We start from the raw sequence: 10,487 nt of genomic DNA, 5'->3' as shown, positions 1-10,487 counted from the left end.
TTCCTCTACTCCTTGAGCAGGCAAAACTGAGAAAGAAGCAACTTTGTCTACTCAAGGAATTTAGGGTCAAGCTCGCAAGAGACAATAAGCCTGCATGGCAAAACATGATCAAAGACAGTATACCATAGTCTACACTGCTATACACATAATTTACAAAATATGTTTTATGCATAATCTACATATTTACAAATGCTCTCAATTATTCCATCAAGTAATGTACTCAACACACTCACAGTTTACAAAAATTTGAGGTAAATCTTTGAAAAGTTAGAACACCAGCAGAGTTTCATCTGCAAAGCTAAATCTCACAAGTGGAGGATTTGTAATTAGAAGATCCTCTCTTCACCTGGTCACTCAGCAGTGTATGCTAGGTGTAGAAAATGGGTAAAATGGCGGCAGAAATTAACGGGATTCTTGTGCTGTGCTTGGCTCCTCCTGTTGGCCCGGAGGCCAGAAAGAAGCAAAGAACACAGGGGACAGACAATAAGAATCTGAAATATGTACTGGCAGATTCTGCTCTGTTGGCCAAATAGTGGATATTATGTTCCTTGTAGAGTGGGAAAAATTGCAAGTGTTAAATTGTGCAGTGTCTATGCACACTAATTGCAAGATGCCTATGTGAAAAGACGGTGGGGAAAGGCAAAAGAGAGGATGTGAGACAGGATGAATTCTTCATTGGTCAACACCCTAGAAATTAAATGCATTTAAGACCTTCATTTTTCTTAGAATTTTTCAATTCAGGTCAGACATTATCCAAATATTCAAAACTGCACATCTGAAGACCTCACCTGTGTTTATTTTAGCTTATAACTACAGCACCTGACTCAGCATAAATATGTCAAAACGCTATCTCCCAAAGGGGTAGACACTACTTTACAAGGCCTGGTATTTCAAGCTAGCTAACCTAGACATATTTTTCCTTGGTGATGTTCTTAAGAATGTAACAAGATCACTCAGTCACTGAAATGCTGTTAACATTGCAGGGAACAAGAGACAAAAGGGCAAAAAGAAGTCTGAAAGTTCCCTTTGCATTACCTTATAAGAACAAAGATGGTGATAGAAACTCCTTTCTAACTATGAAAAGACAGCTTGCAGTTGAAAGCATCAAAGTTTATCTGAATCAATCAAGAGGTTAAGATAAACAGTTCTGTTCATGAGAAGTGACATCTTGCACTAGTATGTTCTCTTACAGAACAGGTTTATGGTATTTAATATTAGCATTGAAAATTTTAAAACTGATCTTGTCATGAGTTTTAAAGTCCTCAGTTGTACTTCTAGGGTCAGCTGCTTAAATGAAAAAAACACTCACACAAAAGGACTTGGGATAACAAAGAAAGGATCCTATAGTTCCACTTTGTGGATGCTTTTTTAAGCAATACTACATCATCACCACATATTTTTAAGATGTCGTCTTTAAACAATTTAGTAGAAGATTTAGGCAGGACCTCAAAGTAGTCAGTCAACTAATTATATATGCATTAATACTATTCATGTTTACTACGTATTTCCTTCAGAACGTTTTTGTGAGTGTAAAACTGTTTGTAAGATGATAAGTAGTTTGATGTTTCAAGACAAGTCTACTGACTATACCCACATGGAATGACTGAACTCTGGTTTCTGCATGCAGTGATAAGGAATAATAAGCCTTCATCTTCTCATACAATCACAGATGTTAGCTAGAAGAAAAAAGACTTATTAAATATTCAGCCACAGCTAGTATTTCATGGTGTAGTACAGGGTGAAATGAAAAGGAGCATAAAAAATTTGTTTTCCAGAGATCTTGCAGGAAGGTAAGGGTTGGACTTTGTACTGATCCCCAGTGACGGCAAACCAGCAGGTTGTTTGTTGCACAGCTCTGGGCTAGGTAATAATCTGTCAGCACAGACTTCTGTACAAATCCTAACATTAAGACTGTAAGGTTCAGACAGACAAAAAATGCTGCTCTTTAAATACTTGACAAATAACACTTTTAACATTAAATTTTTACAGTCCCTGAAACTGCTGGTCAGCAGAGGAAACTTTTTAATTCATTCATCCTCTTCTACATAAGTTGATGGAAACCAGCCCACCTAAAAAAGAGAAAAGCAGAAAAAAATAACACGAGATGTATTTTTTCTTTTCTTTTCACAAAAGTGGCTGAACTAGGCAAAACAAGGATGGGTATGTTAAGTAAATATAGGAATAAGATTACAAAGATAAACTTGACTGACCTGCTACAGGCCAGTACCCTAAATTAAGGAATAACTTGCAGATATGATGATTTGGAGACTGTACACACACACAACCCCCACACCCCTATCCCCTGCCCAAAATATGCCCAAATTGGAAATCTTAAGCATTCAGATAGACATCTAAAAATGCCAGAAGCAGTAGTTTTACTACAGGAAAGATGCTTCTGTTTTCTGAATGAGCAGTTAAATGTTTAACAGGCTTCAGTCAGGTCCAGGGAATCCTCTTACAAAGCAAAGAGTGACTAATTTGATTGCATTACTTGAACTTAAATTCCATTGCTACCAAGAGGAGTTTTAAATATGACAAAACTGGAAGACAGAGTGCAGTTTTTTATACTTCATAAGTTACAATATAATTTCCATTCTGAAATTAATTATATGTCAAATAAGGTTTATATGAGACATAAAGGGACACACAGTCATGTATTTCTTCTTGTCTTCTCTATTTGCTTAGGCTTTTCACTCACACTTCTTTATATCTAAGTCAATTTAACACTCATGAAAGACCTGAAAACCAAACCTAGACAACTACTGCAAGGAGTAACTGCATAAATTTTGGTTGAGACTTGTTGCCAAAATATTTCCAGAAGCGAGCTTAAGATCTCAAGCCTAGGCTGTGAAAGCTATCAGGAAGAATGCTGGCATAAAACGGGCATCCTTTAGTATGCGGGTAGCTGCATTAGAATGAGATGCTCTGTTTTCTTCACATGCAAAATAAATATATAGGATGACCACTGCTTCTGCTTCCCTACTCCTCGTCTAGTTGACTTTTTAGATCACAGCCAGGCTCATGTACATGAAAAAAGTTCTTCTAATTGCATAAAGCAGTAAATCTGGACATCTGTTTCAGCAGGACTTTCAACTTTAATTTCCAGCTTCCAGGTTTCTTCCACCTTGCATTCCTTGACCCTGCATCTCTGCCCTTTAGACATAGAAACACTAGCCTCAAATACCTCTGACCAATCTGCATTAAAGAGCAACATACAAAGATTAAAACAATATAGCCTTTATAAACCAAAACTGAAACCTCACTTCCACGCAAGTCTTAGAGTGCAGTGTGAAGTAACTTTGTGAAAATGCCTGCTAAATATGTCACTTCCTATGAGCCACATCCTTTGACACCAAAGAAGCAGCCTCCTATAAAAAGATGGCTGATTCCAATACATTGTGGTATGGCAGAAAGGTGTGGAAATCATTCTGTATTAAACTGCTAAACAGACTTCCACAACATGAGAAACCTGAGCTTTTGACCCCAAATACAAAGAAACGGTTCAAAAAAGTTCAGCTGGAGCTGCATTATTAATCCTGGTTATTTTCCAACCATATTATCCTGCCCAAATATTCAGTCTGGTAGTTAACATTAAATAACCAATTAATTTAGATGCTGGGAAAGCTGCCTGGCAAGATTCTGCCTGGCTTGTATGAAACAAGGATGAGAACATGTTCTATCTTGTGACTTTAAATATACAAAGAGGGTTTATAATTTAGGAACACCTTTTTTTAATTATTTTTTTTTCTCCACAAAATCACTCAGTGAAGGCAGAAACAAGACAAAGGAAAAAAATCAGACAACCTTACCCTTCCATTTACTTCACCTCTCCACCAGCCATTCGCACTCATCTTGGTATAAATTTTTACAACATCCCCTTTTAGCAAGGATAGTTCTCTCATGTCTCTTGCACAGAAGTCATACCTGGCAATGGCAATGCCTATCACCTTTGGGCTTAGCACTGGAATGAAACAGATGTTGATATTATTAGGGTTTGTAAATTGAAGGCTACCAAAACAAGGTAGAGAGAAGTATTATAAAATATAAAACAATGATTTCACAACAACATACACTGTCATTATTTTTATGCAAATATAAAAGCAGCTGCACTAAATAGATAAAGGTTCAAACATAGGTGAATGACACAAAAGCTGAAGGGATTTTATGTTATTTTTGAAACTGTCCTTTTTATTTTTAGAGAAGAATCAAACTACATGAACAGGAAATGAAATCTCCTACCCCAAAATTACAGAATATGTTCACAATTATTGTATTTTTTTGCTTCATAATAAAACTTGTTGCCAGTTAACATGCAGCAACATACTTTATAAGTCACTAGCTTCTTTCCAAAAGAATTATTAGTATTTACAGTTGATTTAACTTTAAACCTCTAATGAAGCAAAACAAACACAATAAGGTGCTGTTCTTTCAAAAACAACTGCAAGTTAAATATTAATATGCTTATAATTGGAAGCTAACATCAACATGAGCAAAAAAAAGTAAAGAGTTTCCACAAGAAATTTATATGGATCATTTCCTACAGCCTGCATTAACATTGACTGACGTAAATCTACTTTTTTCCATAAGTTTATTCTGTAAATCACAAAAAAAAAAGATTAATTTTGAAAAACAACCCCCTACTCCCAATTTTATGGGAAATTATGTTTTCAACCCTGCTACAGAATGTCCAAAGTTGCAAAAGAAATCCCTGAATCTTCCAGTGAGAGGCAAGTGGGCATGGCACCTCCGAAGTAAAGATCTTGGACTTGAACAATTCAGATTTTAGTTTTAGCAATGCCTTCAGCAATGTAACACTAAAAGTTTATAGCTAGTTGCCTTTAATTCAAACCAGGAACACAAAACATGGCAAATGAGCTTGAAAATCTTGACAGTTTCAGCTCTGCTTGTATGTAAGATTTCTTCTGACCCCACTGGGGACATTTCATAGAAACAGAGGCTTTTGCATAATCATACTGAATAGATGAAAATCATATACTCCAATATTTCTATCTTATAGATACAATACAAATAATTTATTTTAAAATGAAAAACACTATGTTCAAAATATTATTAGATATATCACAAAAATGGAATATCTGAAAAAACTGGTTTGGAGACAGATTACACCCTTTTTATATTATGCCATTAAAAGTTTATTCTAACATATCAGGCTACTTATGTAGACTCTGCTTATCGATACTTGAAAGGATGTACAGGATGCCATGCAAAAAAACCAGCATCTCACTGCTTACATTTGTCATAAAATTTTAGGTGATATAATATTAAAGTTCAAACATACTTTTTCCCCTCAAAGCAAGTCAGATATAAACGCTACTTGTTTAGATCCTGACATGAATGTTATGTCCTATACCTTATCAGCATTGCTGTAATCAATTTTACAGGGAAAGAGCACATCATGGGAAGCAATTGTTTTGGAGAAAGAAAACAAAACCAACACAAACAAAAAGAGCAGCTATTGATTATAAGATCAGTAGCCATTTATAGGTGTGCAGCAATATCACTAGCAGAAGGAATGATTCTGGGGAGCAGGGTATTATTTCAGATTCTAGAAAGGTGGTAAAGGGGCAAGGAAGATTACATGAGGTGAACATGAAAAAACTGGGAAAACACACAAGAAAAGTACTAGGGAGGGAAGAAATGCATGGAATATTAATAAGAGAAAATACTGAGGAAAATTAGGATAGAAAAAGAAATAGGGGCAGATCTGGGGGAAAGGAGGACTTCAACTATTTTTCAAGTTGTGAGGCCCGAGAAGAAAAGGAGAAAGGAGCAAAATAAATCCAGGAAATTAAGAGACATCATGATAGGAAATGTATAAAAGGAAGTGAAATACAGGAAAATGACAGTCCTAATTTTGGAAAAAATGTCTGGTGACAGAGTCACAAAACCCACTTTAGCAGAGACTGAATTTCCAATCAGAGCTCTCCCAAGATAAATGAAACTTGAGGAAAGACAGCATTTGGAAAGGACATCTGTACAGATGAGAGAGAGAACAAACACTGAGTGAATGAGAGAGAGAGGACAGCTACAGAGAGAATGGGATTAACAGCAGAGACTGATGTAAAGAAAGTGCCCAACAGGAGAATGTGAATGAGAAATTAAACGGGAAAAAAACAGAAAGTAAGAAAAAAAGAAATAAAATATTGAAAAAGCACTAATAAATAAACCTTGTGCATTAGGAGCGAGATACTCAGAGGATTAACAGGAAACAGAGTGAGAAATCTCAGGGAGGTGAATAAAAAATGCAGTTGGGAATGAGAAAAACACACATTGGCTTAACCTAGCAGGAGAAAAAAAGACAGCTAGCTTTGATTTACACTAGAATATGTTGGAAAAGTTTCTCATTGACAGAGAAATAGATGTGCTGCGAATGAATTTCAATGCTAGTTTGGGCCACTGATGAAAGAACTGGGGTGCAAATAAAAGGCACCCCATGTGATCACACGAAGCTGGTCTAGATCAATATTTCTGCCTGTCTTTAAATTCCACAAGGGTCAATGGATCATTTTAAAAGCTGTGAACATTTTTTTCCTTCTCCCTGTCGTATGACCTTCTCATAATTCTGCAGCCATATCCCCTAAGGGTTGCCCTTGTGCATTTGTTTCCATGCTCCTTGAAGTAGTGTGTATTTACTTGCACTCTTTAACCAAACCTCAGTTCTACTATACATGCATGGGCAGCACCTCCAGTAGTGCTCAGTAGTCAGCTTAACCCTTCTCCTGTGATACCAAATTCTGTATCAGCTTTGAAGATCCTTCTGAAGAAAGTATCTGATATAATGAAACAAGAATTTGTTCACTTACATAAGCAAGTTATTTGGCTCTTTAAAAAATAAAAAAAACAACCTGGTTTTACTAAGAACATATGAAGTAATGTAGCCTATTAGATAATGAAATTCCATTCAAAAAGGTACATAAGCTCAAATTTAAGCTCAAATTCTTAAGTTAAGAATTACTAATCAATATCTTCCTTTAATATTTTGTACCTGTATAAGGCAATACTTTACAGAGTTTATTGTGGAAGGCAAGAAATTGAATCCTTGCTTTCTGTTATAGTTACTTCATAATTTCTGGCAAAGCACTTTTTCACAAGAAAAAAGGAATAGAAATATAATTTGTTGACTCCATATTGGGAATATATGGAATGTGTGATAGGCTTAAAGTAATACTGAGTCTTGTTTGCTGCTCTATTACTGTAGGCCACTTCACCATGGAACAGATGGAACGTGTTTTCGTGGAATACAGACCAGTTTCACTAACAATGGACCTTACAATCAAGTACTGTGAAGCTATATGAAAAAGGTCATCTTCTATCCTCACCCAAAAGGATAGAAATACACAGTATTTACCTACAAACAAGAGCCAGAACTTAACTCCTTTGTGTTCTTTGATTCAAATGAGGTGAGTGATGCAGAAATTCCACTGAATGTCAGGACCACAGAGTAAACAGCTATAACAGTATTCTATTCATCTTTTCTACAGATGTGTCCCTTTATATTTCAACTGGAAGAATGCCTTAAAGCTTGAATTGTCCATCAATGTTTTTGACTACTTGAAGGAAGAAAATTATCCGCCCCAAAAAATCTGTATGCAAAGAGACAGAAATGGAATAAACAGACTCCACAGTGAACAACTGAGGGGCAAAACATACAAGACCACTATAGAACATTGAGATTTAAATCCCTGGGATAAATTGAGGAAAAGCTCATTAGAGATAACCTCAGCACAAGAACGTACACTAGCCATTCTACTACTGAGCTGCTACCTACCTCCTTTTCCCTTTGAGAAACCACAGAAAACCTTAAAAAACCATCTCTGAGCACTAAACGGTTTGGACGACATCTGTGGGGCAGGTGTAAAACTTACTGCCCACTCAGATCTTGATTATGATTACATCCACATTCATGCATGCTAGACAGCTCCCTCTACTTAGTGCAAAAGCCAGCCTCAACCCCAATTTGCATAACCTCATTCTCCACCCCCTGTACACAGAGTTGTGTCAGTGTAACCTGAGTGAACGTTGCATTCCCAACAGTAGTAACTCTTCAATATGCTCCTGAAAGGCTTTCACCTTTCTACTAGCAAAATTCTTCTTGAGTTGTCCAGCAGTGCAGTTCACCTCTTTGAACACAGAGCAAGTCATAGACATACTGATGCACCAATCAAGACTACAACTGCTACCACTCGAAGCATTTTTATGCAGTCTCTTAATTTAAAATGTTTGCATCTTTAAAGCCAAAGATGATTAAATGAGAATAAAGGAAACAGTATTTAGAAAACAGATGGGTAAAATTAGTTAACAGTGTCAATGCAGAATTTAAAGAAAGCATTTTTTTACCAAAAAAAAAAAAAAAAAAAGGAAAAAAGCTATTGCATTCTAAGATGCCACTGCAGTATGGTTTGCTGCAGGGATGGGACGAATATGTTAATTGTCTACAAGCAGTGAAATTTTCAGGTTCGTGCATTTGAGCAAATACATTAAAATACATACAGCTTATAGATGTCAACTACGTAGCAAAGTAACACTATGTGATTAAGTGATCATTAATTGAATCTGCTGTGACTGTTGAGGTTTGCAACACCTATTCAAACTGCTTATTACAATATACACTTTTCAAAAGTTTAAGAGTTTGATTTTTGTTATACTCCAAGAATAACATGTAATAACTCAGTTTTTGGAGTCTGAGAAGTATTAGATTCGTCCCTTCCCTCACTTGCTGCACACAGAAACAACAGAAACAAATTTAGAAGAAATATAAAGCAGTAAAGCAGTACCTGACCAGAAAGGAGTGGAAGAAGGGGGAACAAAGCTGTAGTCTGGAGGAGTTACAAAAGAAAACCCACAGAACAAAGAAGGGGCTTAGAGAAAGAAAGAGAAAAAGAGAAAAGCAAAAGAACATTGAAATATTGGCACAAGATTTAAATAATAGTTTTTTAACTATATAATTCATTGATAATAAGGAAACTAAGGTTCCCTACTAAGGATGTCTGGAAGGAAACTGACTATAATAACTAGAAAATTTGGATTTATGATTTAATTTTTAACAACTGCATTTTTCAAAGAGTAAAGTAGAAAGAAGACACCCACATTCAGGGTTTCAGAGAAGCAAATTAAAACTGCAGACGCCTGTAAATATTTTCAGATCTAACAGATAATTTTTTTCTTCTTTGATTTTGTGTGTCTCACTTCTTAGCAGTACAAAAGCAGGAACTTGCACACAGGAAAGAATTCCTCCTGAGTCCAGGAATATTAGTCACACATCCTTAATTAGGAATATAGTTTAAGTACCAGTTGAATTGGGGTCTCATAACATGCATGGGAAAATCTATTTATTTTGCCCTGGCAATTATTAACATCAACAGGAATTCCACAACTAAACTACATCCTCTAAGGCCCAAACAGTATTGCTTATCTTTGCCATTTTTGCTGACTTGAGAGAAAAACCCTGAGCCAGGAAAAAAAAAATGTAAATTTGGCCTAGCCAGAACCAGCACATCATCCTAATCCCTGTAACAGCTTCCATAGGTGAAAAATCTGAGGTAGACTCGAGCACCAACAGAGGGTCAACATATTTTTAGAAAACAAAATCAGATCAAATGAACTAGAATAGCTTCAAATGTAACTACAGTTTGTTGACATATTCTCATATTTTGTCCCTCTTTTGAAGAGGCAACTATGATATGTAATGTACAAAGTTTAATAAAGTTGGAATCTTTGCTCCCAGCTATGATTTGGAAAGGGAAGTCCATCCTCAAACAGAGAAATGATGAAAGTAGCATTTAAGTTATGCTTAATAATACCTATAATTACTGACCAAAAGTGTTCCTTGAAAATTTATCAAGTTATATACATCACATATAGATGCTTGCCTGAATTTATTCTTGTGACTACATATGAAACAAAATCACTTTGCTTCAAAATGGCTATTTCCAGGAATGATGACTAGAACTATTTAATGCAAAGAGTTAACAAAGAATCCATGGTGGAAGTAATGATACAGTTTTGTGCCTCTTACCTGGATTAGAATAGATACTTTTGTGACAATGAAACTACCAGCATAAGTAAAATAAACAGGACCAGTGCTGTATTTTAATGTTCATAAGCAACAGGTTAGTTATTTCATAATAATAATAATGAATCCTACAACACAAACCAACAGCAGTTTAGGTTAGTATCTCAAAGTACTACAAAAGAAACATACTCAAGGGCCTCTTGCATACTATGAACTCCCTTCTGATCCTTCACAGTTATGTTCTTTTCTCTGCCTGTAATACTAAAAGGATTACCTGAGAATGCATGAGGTAACCTGAGGTACTCCTTTATACTAAGGGTAGTAAACCCAGGTGACAGATGTGTGTGGAAATTTTAAACAAACCAAAAGGGCAACTTGACTGAAATAGTGTGCCCATTCTTAAGAGACAAGTAACTGCCTTTGTTTCTACAGAAGCATAATGATAGAGTGTAAA

The 10,487-nt window shown here is 35.8% G+C and overlaps 1 protein-coding gene across 3 annotated transcripts in view; it reads right to left on the bottom strand.

Annotated features, from left to right (window-relative positions):
- Nucleotides 1-1,212: 1,212 nt before the first annotated feature.
- Nucleotides 1,213-10,487, bottom strand: part of VAV3 (vav guanine nucleotide exchange factor 3) — a 165,293-nt gene continuing 156,018 nt past the window's right edge. For 2 of the 3 annotated variants that reach the window (XM_061465174.1, XM_061465175.1), the window contains 3 exons: nucleotides 8,796-8,879; nucleotides 3,810-3,961; nucleotides 1,213-2,069 (listed from right to left, as the gene is read on the bottom strand). In XM_061465174.1, coding sequence (XP_061321158.1) covers nucleotides 2,028-2,069; nucleotides 3,810-3,961; nucleotides 8,796-8,879 — 278 coding nt within the window. In that variant the 3' untranslated portion in view covers nucleotides 1,213-2,027. The remainder of the gene's footprint in view (nucleotides 2,070-3,809; nucleotides 3,962-8,795; nucleotides 8,880-10,487) is intronic. The other variant, XM_061465176.1, reaches the window with a different exon arrangement.

This window comes from Pezoporus flaviventris, unplaced genomic scaffold (assembly GCF_033815535.1).
Source record: "Pezoporus flaviventris isolate CSIRO_AGI_PZ_B2104156 unplaced genomic scaffold, CSIRO_AGI_Pfla_v1 ptg000040l, whole genome shotgun sequence".
Lineage (NCBI taxonomy): Eukaryota > Metazoa > Chordata > Aves > Psittaciformes > Psittacidae > Pezoporus > Pezoporus flaviventris.
This window is presented reverse-complemented; position numbering and strand designations above follow the sequence as displayed.